A 16,662-nucleotide genomic window follows, 5' to 3' on the forward strand; every position below is an offset into this window, starting at 1 on the left:
GCCTATGCCTCTCTCCTCCCCTCCAACCCACCCCGAGCAACCACTGATCTTTTTACTGTCTCCATAGTTTTGCCTTTTCCAGAATGCCTGATAGTTGGAATCATACAGTTTGCAGCCTTTTCAGATTGTCTTCTTTCACTTAGTAATATGTATTTAATGTTCCTCCATGTCTTTTCATGGTTTGATAGCTCATTTCTTTTTAGCACTGAATAATATTCCATTGTCTGGATGTATCGCAGTTTATTTATCCATTCACCTACTGAAGGGCAGCTTGGTTGCTTCCAAGTTTAGCATCCAAGTGCATGTTTTGTGTGGACCTAAGTTTTCAATTCCATTTGTTTAAATACCAAGGAACCCAATTGCTGGATCATAGGGAAAGAGCATATTTAGTTTTATAAGAAACTGCCAAATTGTCTTCCCAAGTGGCGGTACCATTTTGCATTCCCACCAGCAATGAATGAGAGTTTCGTTGCTCCACCTCCTCACCAGAATTTAGTGTTGTCAGTATTTACACTTTTAACAAAAACTTATAATCTTAGCGCTGCCTGACACAGAAATATAAAACATATGGAGAGGCAATATCATATTTTTGTCAACAAATTAGGAATTCTAAAATTTTCCCTTTTATATCTTCTATAAAATAATTAAATCTAGCTGGCTACTTCCCAAAAATGAGCGAGGTTGGTTCATTCATTTGTTCTGCAAATATTTACTGTGTACCCACAATGTACCAGGTCCTTTAATTAGTCCAAATCGTATCAACCAAATCAGGGTACAAGTAGAAGATTACTTTATTCGACAATAATTGACTGAGTGCCTACTATGTAACAATCACTATTCTAAGTGCTGGCATTGAACAAGACAGACAGATCCTCCTGTCTCGATGCCCTCACATCCTAATGTGTGAGCATGTGCTGAAGGGTTGGGGAGGAATGAGTGATGGGGAGTTACTCCCAGATCCTCTTCCCCAGTTAAATAAAAGGTGTGGGTCTACTCTAGCCGAAGAAAACCCCTTTTATGCATTTAATCTTTCAAATTCATGTGAATGAAGAAATGACATATCCCTCTAGCCACCTGAAGAAACAGCTAATACTATGAAGAGATACTCTGTTTTCCTGTCTCCTTGCAACTGATATAAAGCACATATAAGACAGAAACACAATACAGGTTATGGTTGATGAAATCTAGTGAAATGACCAGGTCATCTTGGAGATCAAATAAAATCTATTATCTTAGTTTTCATGATTCTCCAAGGATGGTATTAGAAAGGCCAACACAGACCACAGTCCATCCAACAGAAACCAAAAATCCATGAATGCAATGGCTACTCAAAGACATGACATTGAGATGGTCCCTAAGTGATCAGTGAACTAGTGGTGAGACAGGAAGGCTAACCAGTGAGGCATAATGTCTACCAGATTAAGAATAAATCATAAAGGTAGACGTGTGTAATTTTATTATTATAGTGATATTTTCTGATAACTCTAAGAAATTAATTTTAGGATCTTTTTGGTATCTCTTGAGCTGCAAATCAATATTGTCTTTGATACAGGATAAAGCACATCTGATAACTTTTAAAATGAAATTACAATTTCAAATTTTTAAGTTATTTAATTATTTTTAAATTACTATTTTAAAATATTTAACACATAAAAAAATAACGAAGGCTTTCTGAGACTGGTGCTGGAGAAAAGTGAATATTAATGCCAATTATAAACTGATTACTTGCCAGAACATAAAATAATTTTATAATAAATTCCATACACTATCTAACTTGCTTTGATGAAACAGTTTTGTCAAAATGAATACTGACTAGAAATCACATTCCCAGTATACAGGACCCAGAAATAAAAGAGCCCCGACTGTGTGCAGCAAGTACTTTGAATATAAAAGGTTAAAGAAGAGGATGTTCAACACACTGACTCCTTTCCTTCGTTCCAAACGCTCTCTGGTCCTGTGGATGGTGCCATAACTTCAGAGTGTATGCAGGAGGTTGGGATGTTTGAATTTGGAAAGGGTCAAATGAATAGCAACTACATTTCTACAAAAGAGTACACTGCTGAGCTATAGTTCTGTTCGGTTCCCCCTACAATAAAATCAGCATAAAAACATTTAACGATAGAATATGACAATCATACGGACAAGACCAAGGGAAAGCACTAGGGGTTCAAGATTATTGAATAGAATTCAGTGTAAACTTAATAACAAAGTCCTATTAACAGTGGCCATCAACCAGGTCACAGAATGATTCTTTGTAATAATATTTATTGTGAGAAATATTTTCCTTCCTGGATAGAAATTTCCTGGTGAAGTTAGTATATGTCCTCACTTCTTCAGAATGATTTTTCTAATCTACAAAGAAATTCTCTGTTCTATTACTTCTTTAAATGTGCTTTCACAGCCTAATTACTTTCAGTATTAAATAGTCCTCAAGATGGGACTCAAGGACTTAGGATCTCCAGCCTATGGTGATAGAGAATTTTTTTCCTTCAATTTTCTAACAATGATTCTACAGGGACATCTAACCAAATATCTCTGAGCAGTAACCAAAATCCTTGTGGAATAATCTTGAGCAGGAACTAGAAAGCTAGAAAAGAAAATGAAAGATGCCTAGAACGCACGAATTTGAAATAAATTCCAGCAGTCCTTGCTTTTCGTGGTTCTGATATGCATGAATTTCAGTTACTATGGTTGAGTTAAATAACACAGGTCTCCCCAAAACACAGTTCAAATTTCAGTTACCACAACATATTAATCGAGTAATTGCATAAAGTGCAAACTTCATTGCTATCTCTTCAGTCACAAATTACTACCTAAGTAACAGACATGCATCACGATCAGTGACTCATCGTGCCACTTATTTTAAAGACTGCTGGTGATTGGTCCCTGCACATCTGTTATTCAGTTCATGCACAGACAGCAAGGCATGTGTTATGTTATCTCCTTGACTCCCAACATGACATTTTACAATGGATAATCAAAAGACGAAACTGGGCAACAAAGATGAAAGAGTAAAGAAATGAAAAGTAATAACGCTGGAAGGGAAATTCGAACAGAATGTAAATGGTATTACAGAAGAGACAGCTAACTGTGGGAATTATCAACACTCCTGCCATTCAAGCAACTCCAGATATGCAGCCAGAGGAACTTAGTAAACGTAAACTTATTGGCATAGAGGAGGACAGTGAGGAGGTTGTGACAAAAAGAATGAAGATGTCCCAGAAGAAGTGACTCTGGCAAAAGACTTCACAGGAAAGGAACTCTCAGAGATAGATAGTTCATGACATTGAAAGCGCAAAGGATAAAATGTTGGAAGCTGATCTGAATTCGCCAAGACATAGAAAAGATGCTTGCTCTGTATTTGAAGTTATACCGTAAGAAGAAGGCAAACACTGTTCAAACTACTCTTCATAAAACACTTTAATTCTCAATGTTTTTAATATTTTAATTTACTGCGTACTAAATATTAATTTTACTATTTTTTCATTTCCTAATACAGTTATTACTGACAGAGAGTGTTTAATGTTTTGACAAAAAATTTTAAAGGTCATGGAGCAATAGTGATTTTCACAGTTATTAGATTGCTTTACAGAGTTTCAGCTTACACAGTCATGTTTATGGTCTCATGGTTCTGTGCAATGCGAGGACTTCTTATATACAATAAAAGTTTAAAGGAAGGAGAAGTAAGAATAGATAGACCTATCTCAAAGAATTTCCGGATGCTAGCTAGTTCCTGATATGGAATTGAACTTTAATCCTACAAGGACTGAAGATGCTGGTGCACAGCACTTGCAATCATTTATCAAACATCTAAATGACGGAAAGTACCTGCTATATTGTTTAGTGAGGAAGAAAAACTCTGAAAATCAGCCAGGAACTTAATTGTCAGTGAAGTGGAAACTGTGAGTTGGTATAGTTTTTAGAACAAAAACCAAGTGCCTGAAATGCAATACTATTAGAGATTTGTTACTTTGGTTAAGGCTCAGTGTTTAATTCTAGTAATCTCTGAGCTGTTTGCCAAGCATGAGATTCTCCTTAAAAGCTCATAAGTTAAAGAGAAAGGTCAAGGTGTTTAGGAACACTTCCCTGTTAGGGACCTTTGTCTTCAGAAGATGGTCTAGGGCTCACCAAGTCCTGGCTTGGCTTTGGGAGTTTAGAATCTCAGGCTTCTTCCTCAGTAGGATCAACGGCACCCTGACATATAGTTAAGATACAATTCTGGTATAAAGAAACTCTTTCTCCTCGAAGTGAAGGCACGACCTGCTGTCTTTACTAAATGTTTGGCCTATGGAAAGTCCTGGTTTTATCTTGGATGACCAAAAGACTGACGTGCAGAGTTAGCAAAACCCTGTGGTCAAGTACAGACCATAAATGGTAATCAGAAAAAGTTAAGGAGAACTAGAAACCTAGAAACTGAAAGTCACAGGCCTCAGTTACTATTAATACTTGAGGGGCTGTAAGACACCGCACTCTAAAGAACATAGCCAAGCAGCGAGTAGAAAACAGAGGGGCTCTCCCGGTTTGTGGAATCCCCAGGCCACAAGCAGGGGGCCTCTTATAAAGGGTGCCAAAAGAAAAGCAGAGTTAGATCCATGTCTACCCAAAGATATGACAGAAGGCACACGACTGTCTCCTCAATTGAGATGTCAGCGCTACAGGGCCAGGGGCAACACACACTTCACCTCCACCCCTCGAGCACAGAGCACAGTGCCCAGCCATCGGTAGGCACTGTCAATAGACGTTTGTTGAATAAAGTAGGTCCACATTCTGCTCTACCAATAATGGTTTCATCTACTCAATGTGTGTACCCAGATATAGGTTTACCCTTCATGGAAAAAAAATGCTCAAAACAAATTCAAGACAGGGAGGCAGTATAGCATAGTGGTCAATAGCACTGGTTCCAATCCCAGTACTACCAGGAAACAGCTGGGTGATTGAAGGAAAATTGCCTAACTCACCTGTGCCTCTATTTCTTATCTATAAAGCAGGAATGATAACAACAGTATCTGCCCCCACTGAGTTCCTGGGAGAAGTCAGTGTCATTGCAGACACAGAGTCCTTTGCACAGTGTCTATCATACACAGAAAGAGCTCAACAAATGTTTAGGTACTATTATCATATAAACACCTTTAAATGTGAGTCCAGACTGGGGGAATCAAGTATATAGGTACCTCCTCACACATGCACACACACACAAACACACACCACATTTATTTGTTCTAAGATGAGCCTAAAGAAAAAATTGCCACTGAAATATTTTTTTAGGTTCATAAGCACATTCCTTACAACATGACCAGAAGAATAAATATAAAAAAGAACATTCAACCTCACTAACACAGAAATGAAAATTAAAACAAGATGTTTTTTCACCCATCAAATTAGCAAAGTTTGCAGAATTAAAATGCTGTCAGGATTGTGAGGTGAAAGGCAGGTACTCTCATCTACAGTAGTAATTGATACAATGTTTCCAGAAAACATTTTGGCATATTGTATCAAGAGCCTTAAAATATCTCTGCCATTTCCAATCTTATCTTCAGCACAGTTACTTTCACAGTATTAAAAAAATTTGGACATATCCTTAATATCCATCAAGATGAGAGCTAAGTAAATTATAGTACATCTGTGACAGTAGAGCACAGGCAGATTAGAAAGATTTCAGAGGAGAAAATCAGGATGTACAAGTATATAAGCTATATGAGTCCATGTATAGTTTTTCTTTTTTTATGAAAGATAACAAAAATACATAGAAAAAGACAGAAAGGGACGCAGGAAATTCATTAGAATATACCAATAGTTTATTTCTAGGTTGTGAGACTCTAGATGATTTTTGGTTTTTATCTATAACTTTCTATATTATACAAGGTATTTTAAAGTGACATGTATTACTTTTTTAAGTCAGAAAAAAATTGTAAAGCTTATTTTGTAAAAACATGGCTGACAGTGAACAGACTCACTCCTGGCTCAGTCCACTGAAAATAATGTCACTGATGATGTTGCCGCGATCAGCATACTGCCATCAATCCAAATGCAAAAACTCACACTACTGTGAAATAATTTCATGATCTTAAAAAGAGGCTATTTCCTACCTCAATCATATGATGTAGGCCTGGGTCTGCCAACAGGGTTAAAGGCTTTCCCTAACATCAGCGAAGACTGACTAGGTCTTGATGCTATACCAGTTTTGTCTTGACATAAAAAACTTACCAGAATTCTAAGAAAATTTCCCCAAGAATTCTAGACACTGTTTTGAAAGTGAGAATTGTGAAACGTCTTGACAGTTGTCACTGTTAGCCCTTTCTTGCCTTTTAGACAGAAGTCGAGAACAGCTTTGAAATCACAAAGCATTTCCAGAGTGCTATACAACGAGAAGAACCCTTAAAATATAAAATCAGTCATCTTCCTTCCATTTTTATATATCACTTTAGATACACATGACTTAAACTTCTGAGTAAAAGTAAAATTCATGAAATATACAACAGGCCAATCCGCTACAATATTTTACTAGCTTTCACTTTTTTAAAGGTTGCAGAATGAAATAAATAACTGAAATCAGCATTATTTACTGGTTGCCTTGTATAAATGTTTACTGGCCTTCAATGGCTGACTATTTCAGTGTGCTATAGACGAGGAATAAATCTTACATTCTAAAAGTTTAAAAGTTTAGACTGTCACCTCAGAACTTCACTAACTTTCCAAATTTCCTTTACCAAATTGATATGGAAATACGGTTGAGTATAAACATCAACCAGAAGGCATATGACCTTTCTACCTAGTAGTGACAATTCTACATTATTGATGCTAATTCTGATACAGCATTAAGATCTGCCCTGAGAAGTTTGGTCACTTAATTATTATAGCAAAACATGATCACAGAACACAACTCTCCCATGGCTACTTGCTTAGAGGCTGCAGAATCACAGGGTAAGGATGACAAAATGTTGTTCAAACTGGGCTTTTCAAGGATGAACACCTGTATACAGAGAAGTTCAAACTAGGAAACTAAAGGGAGGGAAGTCTTCACGCTCAAAAGTACAACATTCGATCCTAACATTCATGTAGGCTGTGACCATCTCTTTACCAAAGAAAATAATGTGTGTGTAAATGTTCTGTTAAACATTAAAATCAGCATGAGTTTAAGGTATTGTTATTATTAGGATTCCCACTATTCAATCTTAAGTTAAAAAAAAAAACAACTTCTTAGGAATTAAAAGTGAACTGTAGGAAATTATGAGGGACAATATACACGTCAAGGAGAATATGTATATTCTTATTTATTACATAATCACACTTCCTAATACAACTTAGTTAAATAAAATATTTCACTAACATTGCCTCCCAGAAATAACAATTTCATCACTAAAACATAAATAAAAAATAGAAATACTTACTCACAATACCAAACTGTCCCCAGGACAGAAGTATAGCCAAAATTGGGAAAATAACAATGAGAATATTTTCCTTTGGAGAAAACCAAGAAACTGGGAAGAAAGAAAACAAGAATCACAATTAATATTTACTACAATCACTTTAAGTCCTGCCAATGAATGGTCAACAATATATTTTATTGTGTAGATGGAAAATAAAGATAATTAATTAATGCTGTGGCCTTAAATAACAAATTACGTATATAATTTACTTATATAACAAATTTTATTTATGAAACAAGAAACTAGCTATTTAAATGTTTCTCACCCCATTTTCCCTAACCTAGGATTTATAGAAGGAGGTGACATGGCACAGGAGCTGAACCAGGCTCTGCAGCCACACTGCCTGGGTTCGAACCCAACTCTAATTACTATCTTTATGACCTTTGATAAAGTCTTAACACCTCTCTGTTCTTCAGTGTCGTACACCGTACGACACAGTACCTTCCCCATGAAGGGCTGTTGTGACAGTCAACGAAATCAATATATGCAAAGGGCTGCTTAAAACAAAGCTTGGCATGTACCAAGTACTCAGTAAACATTAACTACAATGATTATTATGTGCTTCTCTGGTGAACGCTTGTATGTGTAACGTGCCAAGAATTTATCCTAAAGCAACGGTGAAGTCTTCCTGTAAAGACTCAGAGGACGGAAGTGAGGAAATTGTACAACTGAGCACCCTCCTCTCCTTAGTGTGACTAAGACGGAGACCAATGCGAGCCCCACCTTTTCTCAAATTTACTCTGGAACAGAAGATGTACTCACGAATAATAAGGCTTCAAACGACTGTTTACATGTAAAGTAACATGAAGGGCTTTAGGTATTAAAGAAGCTTCTATGAAGCGTGTCACATTATCTAGACAGTGAAAATAGAGCCACACATTCTATAAAAAGGAAATTGTGATATTAAGATTTCAAATGAGATTTGTTCAGACCTTTAAAAAAAATTAAGTTTAATTGCATCTTATCAACTCTTAAGACCATAATTTTACCTATGAAATTTCTTTTCTAACAATAAAGCCAAGTAAATGCACAGTGAGCATTTCAAAGTTCACCTGAACATGGGGGATTTTCAGTGAGAACAACACTTCTGAATACTGCCAGAAGCAAGCACTGGGGTTCCCCAAAGATTAACCCTTTCTTTTTTTTTTTTTTTTGTGAGGAAGATCAGCCCTGAGCTAACATCCATGCTAATCCTCCTCTTTTTGCTGAGGAAGACTGGCTCTGAGCTAACATCTATTGCCAATCCTCCTCCTTTTTTTTCCCCAAAGCCTCAGTAGACAGTTGTATGTCATAGTTGCACGTCCTTCTAGTTGCTGTATGTGGGACGCGGCCTCAGCATGGCTGGAGAAGCGGTGTGTTGGTGCGCCCCTGGGATCCGAACCCGGGTCGCCGTAGCAGAGCGCGCGCACTTAACCACTAAGCCACGGGGCCGGCCCAGATTAACCCTTTCAGATCTTCCATTGCTCTGCCTCTCCTATCAGCACATGAGGAACCTCGTGGGCTTTCATACCATAATGCTAGCCATGCATTTCTTGTGTTAAGCTTATAATGTTAAACTCTGGTAAATGTTCACACTAATCCCCAGAATATAACAATATTATAAATTCTATTTTAGAGATATTAGCTTCCCAGAATCTAGCATTTTGTCCTGTACATAGCAGACTCCAGGGGGTTGCTGTTGATGGTTCCAACAGTCATGAGATAGGCTAGTGAGCGAATGAAGACAGGTTTTTTTTTTGAGGCTCCCATGGCTTCAGATCTCTACTAAGACATGGATGTTTTCAGATACGCTGAATCTATACCTTAATTTCCAACTGAATCATTGAGCATCTTCCTGTACCAAAGAAAACCCATTCCAATTTAGTCTAAAATCCTACCAGGAAAAACTTTTGTGAATTATGCTTAGGTTTTCATAACTAATGCCCAAAGGATTTGGTAAAAGTTCCATGATCTAATGACTATTCTCAATCAACTTATTTTTCTCTACCCACTTTCTCTATTATTTTATTTTGAGTTGTGTACATTAACTCTTCAAATCCTCACAATTATTATATGAGGAATTATTAACCCCTCCTTACATTGAGGAAACTGAGGCACAGTGAATTAAGGATCTTAAGTATCTTAAATTTTCATGTCCCAAACTGATACCCCTCGCCCAATTCTCCCACCAAACCTCCCCTCTTGATTTTCTCCATTTCCATAGTGGTGACTCCATTTCTCCAGCTGCTCAGGCCAAAACCCTTGGAATCATCCTTGACTCCTTGGTTTCTCTCACACCCCACATCTGGTCCAACAGTAAATCCTGTGGGCTCTACTTTCAAAATATAGATATCTGATCTCATGTTCAAGATGAGCTGATAATGAAATGTTGTTTCACTCTCTCCCTACACAATAGAACAACCTTCAACAGTTTTAGGACATATTAACAGAAATCTACTAGTAAAAATAAGAGGTGCGTTTGACCCTGGTCTCAGCACTCATTTTTCTCTTATTACTCAAACATTTATTGAAAGCCCACTGTGGGTAGGGTACTCTTCTAGATATTTGAGGTCCGGCAGTGAACAAGGCCACAAGCTTGAGGAAGAGAGAGGGTTGAAGAACAGACTCTTGTGGGTATGGCAGTTCTGAGTTCAGTTTCACTCATCATATTTAAAGACACAACAGGGAATTGTTCCAAAGGAAGGTAATTAGAATGGGGATCCTGAAACCATGAGCAATGGCTGAAAGAGCTGGAGATTTCTACCTTAGAGAAGAATAAACTCAGGAGAGGAACACGATAGCCTTCCTAGTGAGTGGGAAATTGCAGGGATGCAAGTCTTAGCTTGACTTATGGAAGAACTGGAACTGCCTGCTAATAGACCAAGATCCTTAAGTAACAGTCTCATCATGTCAAGCATTTAGGTAAAAAGTTGGAATGAGCAACTACCTGGGGTGTGATAGAAGTAACTCACGAATTAGATGTCAAGATAGACTAGATGACTACTAGATGACTCCAGGTCTCTGTGTAGAAATAAGTGTAAGAATTATCTCAATGACTGGAAGAGGGTGTGACTATGGAACAAAAAATTTTAAGTCTAAGTGATTCTTAACTGGAGATTATCAGAATCACCTGGGGTTTATTCAAACTTCACACACTCTCCCCTCTTAGCTCCCACCCCAAGATTTTAATATGTTCCCCAAGGTAAGCATGTGTGTGTATGGGGGGGAGAGTCCACGATTCTCTCAGTTTAAAATCACTGCTACAGACCTCTGCTATAATTTACCTCCTCTCACTGACACAAATATGTTACCTCTCTCTAACTTGTTAAGGTGGAAAGAGTTTGACAATCACTGAATTTGACATTTAAGAACCAAATGAGATGCTGGGGGAAAAACCTGATGTTTTATGTAAAACCACTTATATGCCCATGAAGCTATTGATTTATGATGGTAGTACTGTCAGATGTTCCCCAAGGGGAGAGAGGGACAAGATACTTCTCTAAGGTCTCTTTCAGCTCTGAATTTCTATGGCACTAATAAAATAAGCCTAAAATGGACTAAGAATAATATCAGATATTTTTCTACCTCAGGATTAAGAAAGATAACCCAAGGGCATCCATAATCTTATTCCACTGAAGCTATGGCTGATAACTCTGCTCATTACTCTCCCCTAATTCCTGGTCAGGTAGAGTGGTTCTAGGAAGACGAACTTCTTATTGGTGGAAAGGCAAAGAAATGATATTAAGAGGGTGTGGTCTGTGGATGAGTGTTTAAATTTTGCTTCCAAGCCTAAGCATTATAAAAACCCAAGACTTCATTTCTCTTATCATTGTATAAAAATGGGATAACCTAAAAAAGTGAAGAGATCACTCCAATTAATTAAGTGTTCCTCTCCTTCAAATACATACATGGTAAACCTTCACAAACAGAGAAAACACCAGTTTCCACAAAATAAGATTACAATAAAATTTACAACACTAAAATTCAAGCCACACTTTTACTTATGTTTCAGGATTGTGATGGCTTTTTTGATGTATTGACTTGGTTAGGCTACAGCCCCTGATTATTTAATCAAACCCAGAATTCTAAGGTGCCTCTCCAGAAATCCCTGCCCCCTACAATCAGCCTTTTATAATTCTCTCTCCTTGAAGGAGGGATGAGACTGTGACTATGATAGATTTCACTCCCATGATTATGTTAAGCCATATAGCAAAAGGGATTTTGCTGATGCAATTAAGGTCTCCAATCAGTTGACTTTAAAAAAAGGGTGACTGGGGCCGGCCCCGTGGCTTAGCGGTTAAGTGCGCGCACTCCGCTGCTGGCGGCCCGGGTTCGTATCTGGGGCCTGCACCAACGCACCGCTTCTCCGGCCATGCTGAGGCCGTGTCCCACGTACAGCAACTAGAAGGATGTGCATCTATGACATACGACTATCTACTGGGGCTTTGGGGGAAAAATAAATAAATAAAAAAAAAAAAAAAAAAAAGGGTGACTGTTCTTGGGAGAGAGGGGGCTGACCTAATCAAGTGAACCCTTAAGAGAATCTGGGCTCTTCCCGGCAAAAGAAATTCAACATGTTTGAGGGATTCAACAAGAGGAAGACTCTCCTTTGCAGGCTTTAAATATGGAAGGGGCTGTGTGGCAGGGAGTGGGGGCAACCTCTGGGGGCTGAGACAAGCCCCTAGCAGACATCCAGAAAGAAACAGGGACGTCGGTCCTACCATCACAAGGAATTGAATTCTGCCACAATCACGTGAGCTTGGGATGGGACCCTGAACTCCATATGAGAACATAGCCTGGCCAACACCTTGATTTTAGCCTTGTACAACTCAGAGTGGAGAACCCAGTCACACCATGACCAGAACTGTGACCCACAAAGCTGTGAGTTAATAAACGGGTGTTGTTTTAAGCTGCTACGTTTGTGGTTATTTGTTACACAGCAGGAGAAGACTAATACAAGGATCTTGCAATCCTCCATGTCAACATTATGAATCTAACGTATATTATGCTGATAATGATGGAAATAGCAACTTTGCTGAACTTGAACTGACCTTTTTAAACAAAATCCTAATAATGTAAAATTTTAAGCTTCCAAGTTTTTGTATCATTAATAATATAAATATAGATATTAATAACAAATTTTGTAACTATTATTTACATTTGGTATTTGGTTGTTTACAAGGTGTTTTCACAGAAACCATATACTATAGTGGTAAAAATACTGGGTTTTGAAGACAGACAGATCTAGGTTAAAATCCTGGCTATGACTCTGACCTTGAACAAGTACCCTAAATCTCTTTTGCGTCCTCATCTGTTAAATGGTAAGATCTGTATCTATCTCCTAGCGTTATCAAGAAGATCACAGGATACACGTACATAAGTGTCCAGCATGAGCTCAAATAAATGTTAGGTTATTTTACTGCTCTTATTTGTACTACTATCACTTCCTTGAAAGCAGGGATCATGTCTCAGTCATCACTGAATCCACAGAGCCTGGCATATAGTAGATACTCAATAAATGTTTTTTTAAGTAAGAGAGATATCAACTCATTTACATCTCAAACCATTCTGTGATGGAGATGGCATCCCCATGCTACAGATAAAAAACTGAGGGCCAGATGGTTGAGTTTCTTATCCAAGTTTTCTTAAACTAGAAAATGGTGAAAGCTTTCTAAACTCAAATCCTGTGTTCCTTCCATGGTACCGTACTACCCACAGGCACCAGAGGTATATAAAGTCTGTCTTATAGGCAGTATTTCCACACATTCAGTACTAGTGCTCCAAAAAATGGCACAAACGATGGCCACCATTACTCCGCTTTCTACCAAGTGGAATTCTCTATTAAGTCATTTCTATTTCTCATTTATGCCTATAGTTGCAAAAAAGCACAACATAGTAAAAATGCTTTCAATTCCCTAAATCCCCAAAGTCCACATGATGGGTAGATATCATTATCACAACAAATTTGTATTCCACAGAAAGAGTCCTGCCCAAATTAACCTTTTCATGCAAAGGAGGTTTTCTTTTCTTTTTTTTTTTTGCAGTCAAAAGTGGATGCAAAATAGTGACAACACCAGATGCTGGCAAGGATGAGGGGAAGCTAGATCACTCATATGTTGCTGATGGGAATGTAAAATGGAATGCCACTCTGGAAAACAGTTTGGCAGGTTCTTTAAAACTAAGGATATACTTATATACAACCCAGTAATTTCTGGGCATTTATCCAGAGAAATGAAGACTATGTCCACATAAAAACCTGTACACAATTGTTCACAGCAGCTTCATTTGTAATAGCCAAAGACTGGAAACAACCAAAATGTCCTACAACAGGTGAATGGTTAAACAAACTGTGAAATATCCATACAATGGAATACTATTCAGCCAAAAAAAAAGAAGAGAGAATGAACTATTGATATACGCAACAACTTGGATAGATGATTCCATTTATATAACAGTGTGAAAGAGACAAAATTATAGATACGGAGAACAAGTTAATGCTTTCCAGGTTAGGGATGGTAGGGGTGAGATCTTTGTATTAATGGAATAGTTCTATATCCTGATTGTGGTGGTAGTTACAGAAATATACACATGTGATAAAATGACAGAAATATATACACTGTACCATTGTGAATTTGCTGGCTTTGATATTTTACTACACTTACATAAGATGCAACCGTTGGGGGAAACTGGACAAAGAGTACACAGTACCTCTCTGTTCTATCTTTGCCACCTCCTCTGAATCTACAATTATTCCAAAAAAAAAAAAAAATAGGTGTGAAGCCTAATATCTGAGACCTCTGGTAGAATTTTCTATTCTTTAAAACAAAACAATTCCTTCTCATTTTAATGGCCCCAAAAGTAAGCATAGCTCATATTTTATAGGGCACTTTGAAAACAAAGAAACAAAACAAACAAACCTGGTAACAGACATCTTAAAACAGTAAACACTAGAAGAATAGAAGGCAAACAGTTGATCCAATTCAACTGTTCTGATTCCATCTAAAGCAGAGGTTCTCAAAGTATGGTCTCATCCCGAGGTCAGTAATATGTCTAGTGATTCTGAATAGAGCTGTCAACATAGAGAGTCAGAACACACTTGCATGTGGTTGAAGACCTCAGCTGGCACATCAAGGAAAAGAAAGCCGACTGCTGACTTGAGCTAACTTTACTGCTTTACACAGCTCACCAACCCAACCTTGCAAAGAAAGGGCAGAATCAGGGTGCTATAACCAAGGTAAATTCAAATAAATTAAATTGGATCTCTAGCTCTCCCATATCTTGGCCAAGGAAAAAAGCAGCAAAGCACGGCTAAGCATAGGAAACCTCACGGAATCATCCACGATAAGGCGATTTTTAATCTCCTGATTCTCCTTCTAATCTATGCTTTCCAGAGGGAGCATAGCTGGGACTTGTCAACCCTTGATCAAAGTGTAAAGTTAGAAAAAAAAAAAAAGGCTAAATAATTGGAAAGAGGCTGGAAAATCACATAAAAGAAAGTACTTTTTTTTTTTTTTTTGGTGAAGAAGATGAGCCCTGAGCTAACATCTGTTGCCAATCCTCCTCTTTTTGCTGAGGAAGATTGGCCCTGGGCTAACATCCGTGCCCATCTTCCTCTAGTTTATATGTGGGATGCCGCCACAGCATGGCTTGATAAGAGGTGGGTAGGACTGAGCCCAGGATCAGAAGCTGTGAAGCAGCTCGTGGAAACTTAACCACTACACCACCAGGCTGGCCCCTCGAAAGAAAGTACTTTTGACAGCAGCAAAGAGAAATGCAGAGCAGGTGACACCAGGACCGCTCACATCAACACAACAGTCCTCAGACCAAAAATCTGAGAACCACACAACATACAATTTAGCAAACAGCAAAGGAGTTTTACTGTGAAAAGTAAAAGAGCAAGTAAGATAAAACTCATGATCTTAAAGTTGCTAACAAACATTACATCAACTTTTATTATTAACAGCCTGCTTTTTGATTCTAAGGAGTTCCCAGTCTCATTCTGCGCCCTTTCTAATAGGATCAGGTTGCTGCAGGACAAATAAAAGAAAAGCTCGTATAGAAGTCTTACCAACACGATATTTCAGTTCTATGATGGTTTCGCCTTCTCTGCTTAATTCTGTCACTTCACAGGTATAGTTTCCTACACGGGCGTCCCTCTTATCCATCTTCAAAGAGGCAATGCCTTTTAGTAATTCTGAAGCTGTGATAGTTGCACTCTTAAAGTCGAGGTCATTAGTGGTCTTTTGCCCTTGTCCACTGTAGGTGTAAATGTCTTTTCCTTTAAATTTCCACTTTACATACATTTCAGTAATGCTTTTCGCCTCCACATTATTAACAAAGCATGGGATGATGACACTTTCATTGCAAACGGTGTATTCTACAGACTTGGTTATATTAAATATTAGCTGAGCGGAACCTGGAAAAGAAAAATAAAAGAAAATTCATTTTGCTATAGAATTCTGTAAGATCTTAGTTATGTAAAAAATCCTTAAGATAAAGAGCAATGCTTCAGTTGTTCACGTAAGCAAGCAGTGCAGCTGTAGAGAAGACCCGAAGGTGAAAAAAAGAAACAAATTATTTTAATATCAATGTGCACAGCTGGTAGACTACATTGTAAATTTTCCTAATTCTTTCTCAGTAATACAAAGTATACATTATCATGCGTCTTGGAAATAAATTCAGCAACCATGTTGGAACATGCAGGTGTGGTATCTGGCTTTGGAAGCTTCTGAGTAATCATTACTGCCTACTGATATATGTAGAAAAATATTGTCCTTACCATGGGAAAATTCTGAACAGAAAATCAAACCAAATATTATATTCAGTCTCAACTCCTATACACTTCCTCCAAATACCACCTGCTAAACTGATATGAAGTTTATCTCTATCCTTATGTTGCATTTCCAAAAAAGGTGGCAGGCTCTACTATACTTTAATATAAAAAGTAAATTGGATGAATCACATCACATCTTTCCACTAGTCTTAGAATGCTAAGGAGAAAAAACATTCTCTGTGGCTATTTCCACACTGCAAAATACAGACAGCAATAGACGTTTGTATGTAAGTATTATAAAGGATTATATACAATTGAAAGGCATTTTTCCCACCCCTATATTTCATTGAAGCCACAGAATAACAATTTCCAAATGTATTTTACAGGTATACCTTTCTCCTAGAAATCATAAACTGTTCAAAATAAAGCTAAGAAACTCATTGAAACCAAGAGCAGATACTGCTAATAAGAAGGCTATATTCT

General features: G+C 37.7%; 1 protein-coding gene across 6 annotated transcripts in view; it reads right to left on the minus strand.

Moving 5' to 3' along the window:
* CD47 (CD47 molecule) overlaps positions 1-16,662 on the minus strand; it is a 43,013-nt gene that overhangs the window by 15,985 nt on the left and 10,366 nt on the right. For all 6 annotated transcript variants that reach the window (XR_009222219.1, XR_009222220.1, XM_058555742.1 and 3 more), the window contains exons 2-3: positions 15,475-15,822; positions 7,389-7,478 (exon numbers count right to left, since the gene is read on the minus strand). Coding sequence is in view for 4 of the 6 variants with exons in the window: in XM_058555742.1 (XP_058411725.1) it covers positions 7,389-7,478; positions 15,475-15,822 (438 nt within the window). In the remaining 2 variants the exon portion in view is untranslated. The remainder of the gene's footprint in view (positions 1-7,388; positions 7,479-15,474; positions 15,823-16,662) is intronic.

Source organism: Diceros bicornis, chromosome 15 (assembly GCF_020826845.1).
Source record: "Diceros bicornis minor isolate mBicDic1 chromosome 15, mDicBic1.mat.cur, whole genome shotgun sequence".
Lineage (NCBI taxonomy): Eukaryota > Metazoa > Chordata > Mammalia > Perissodactyla > Rhinocerotidae > Diceros > Diceros bicornis.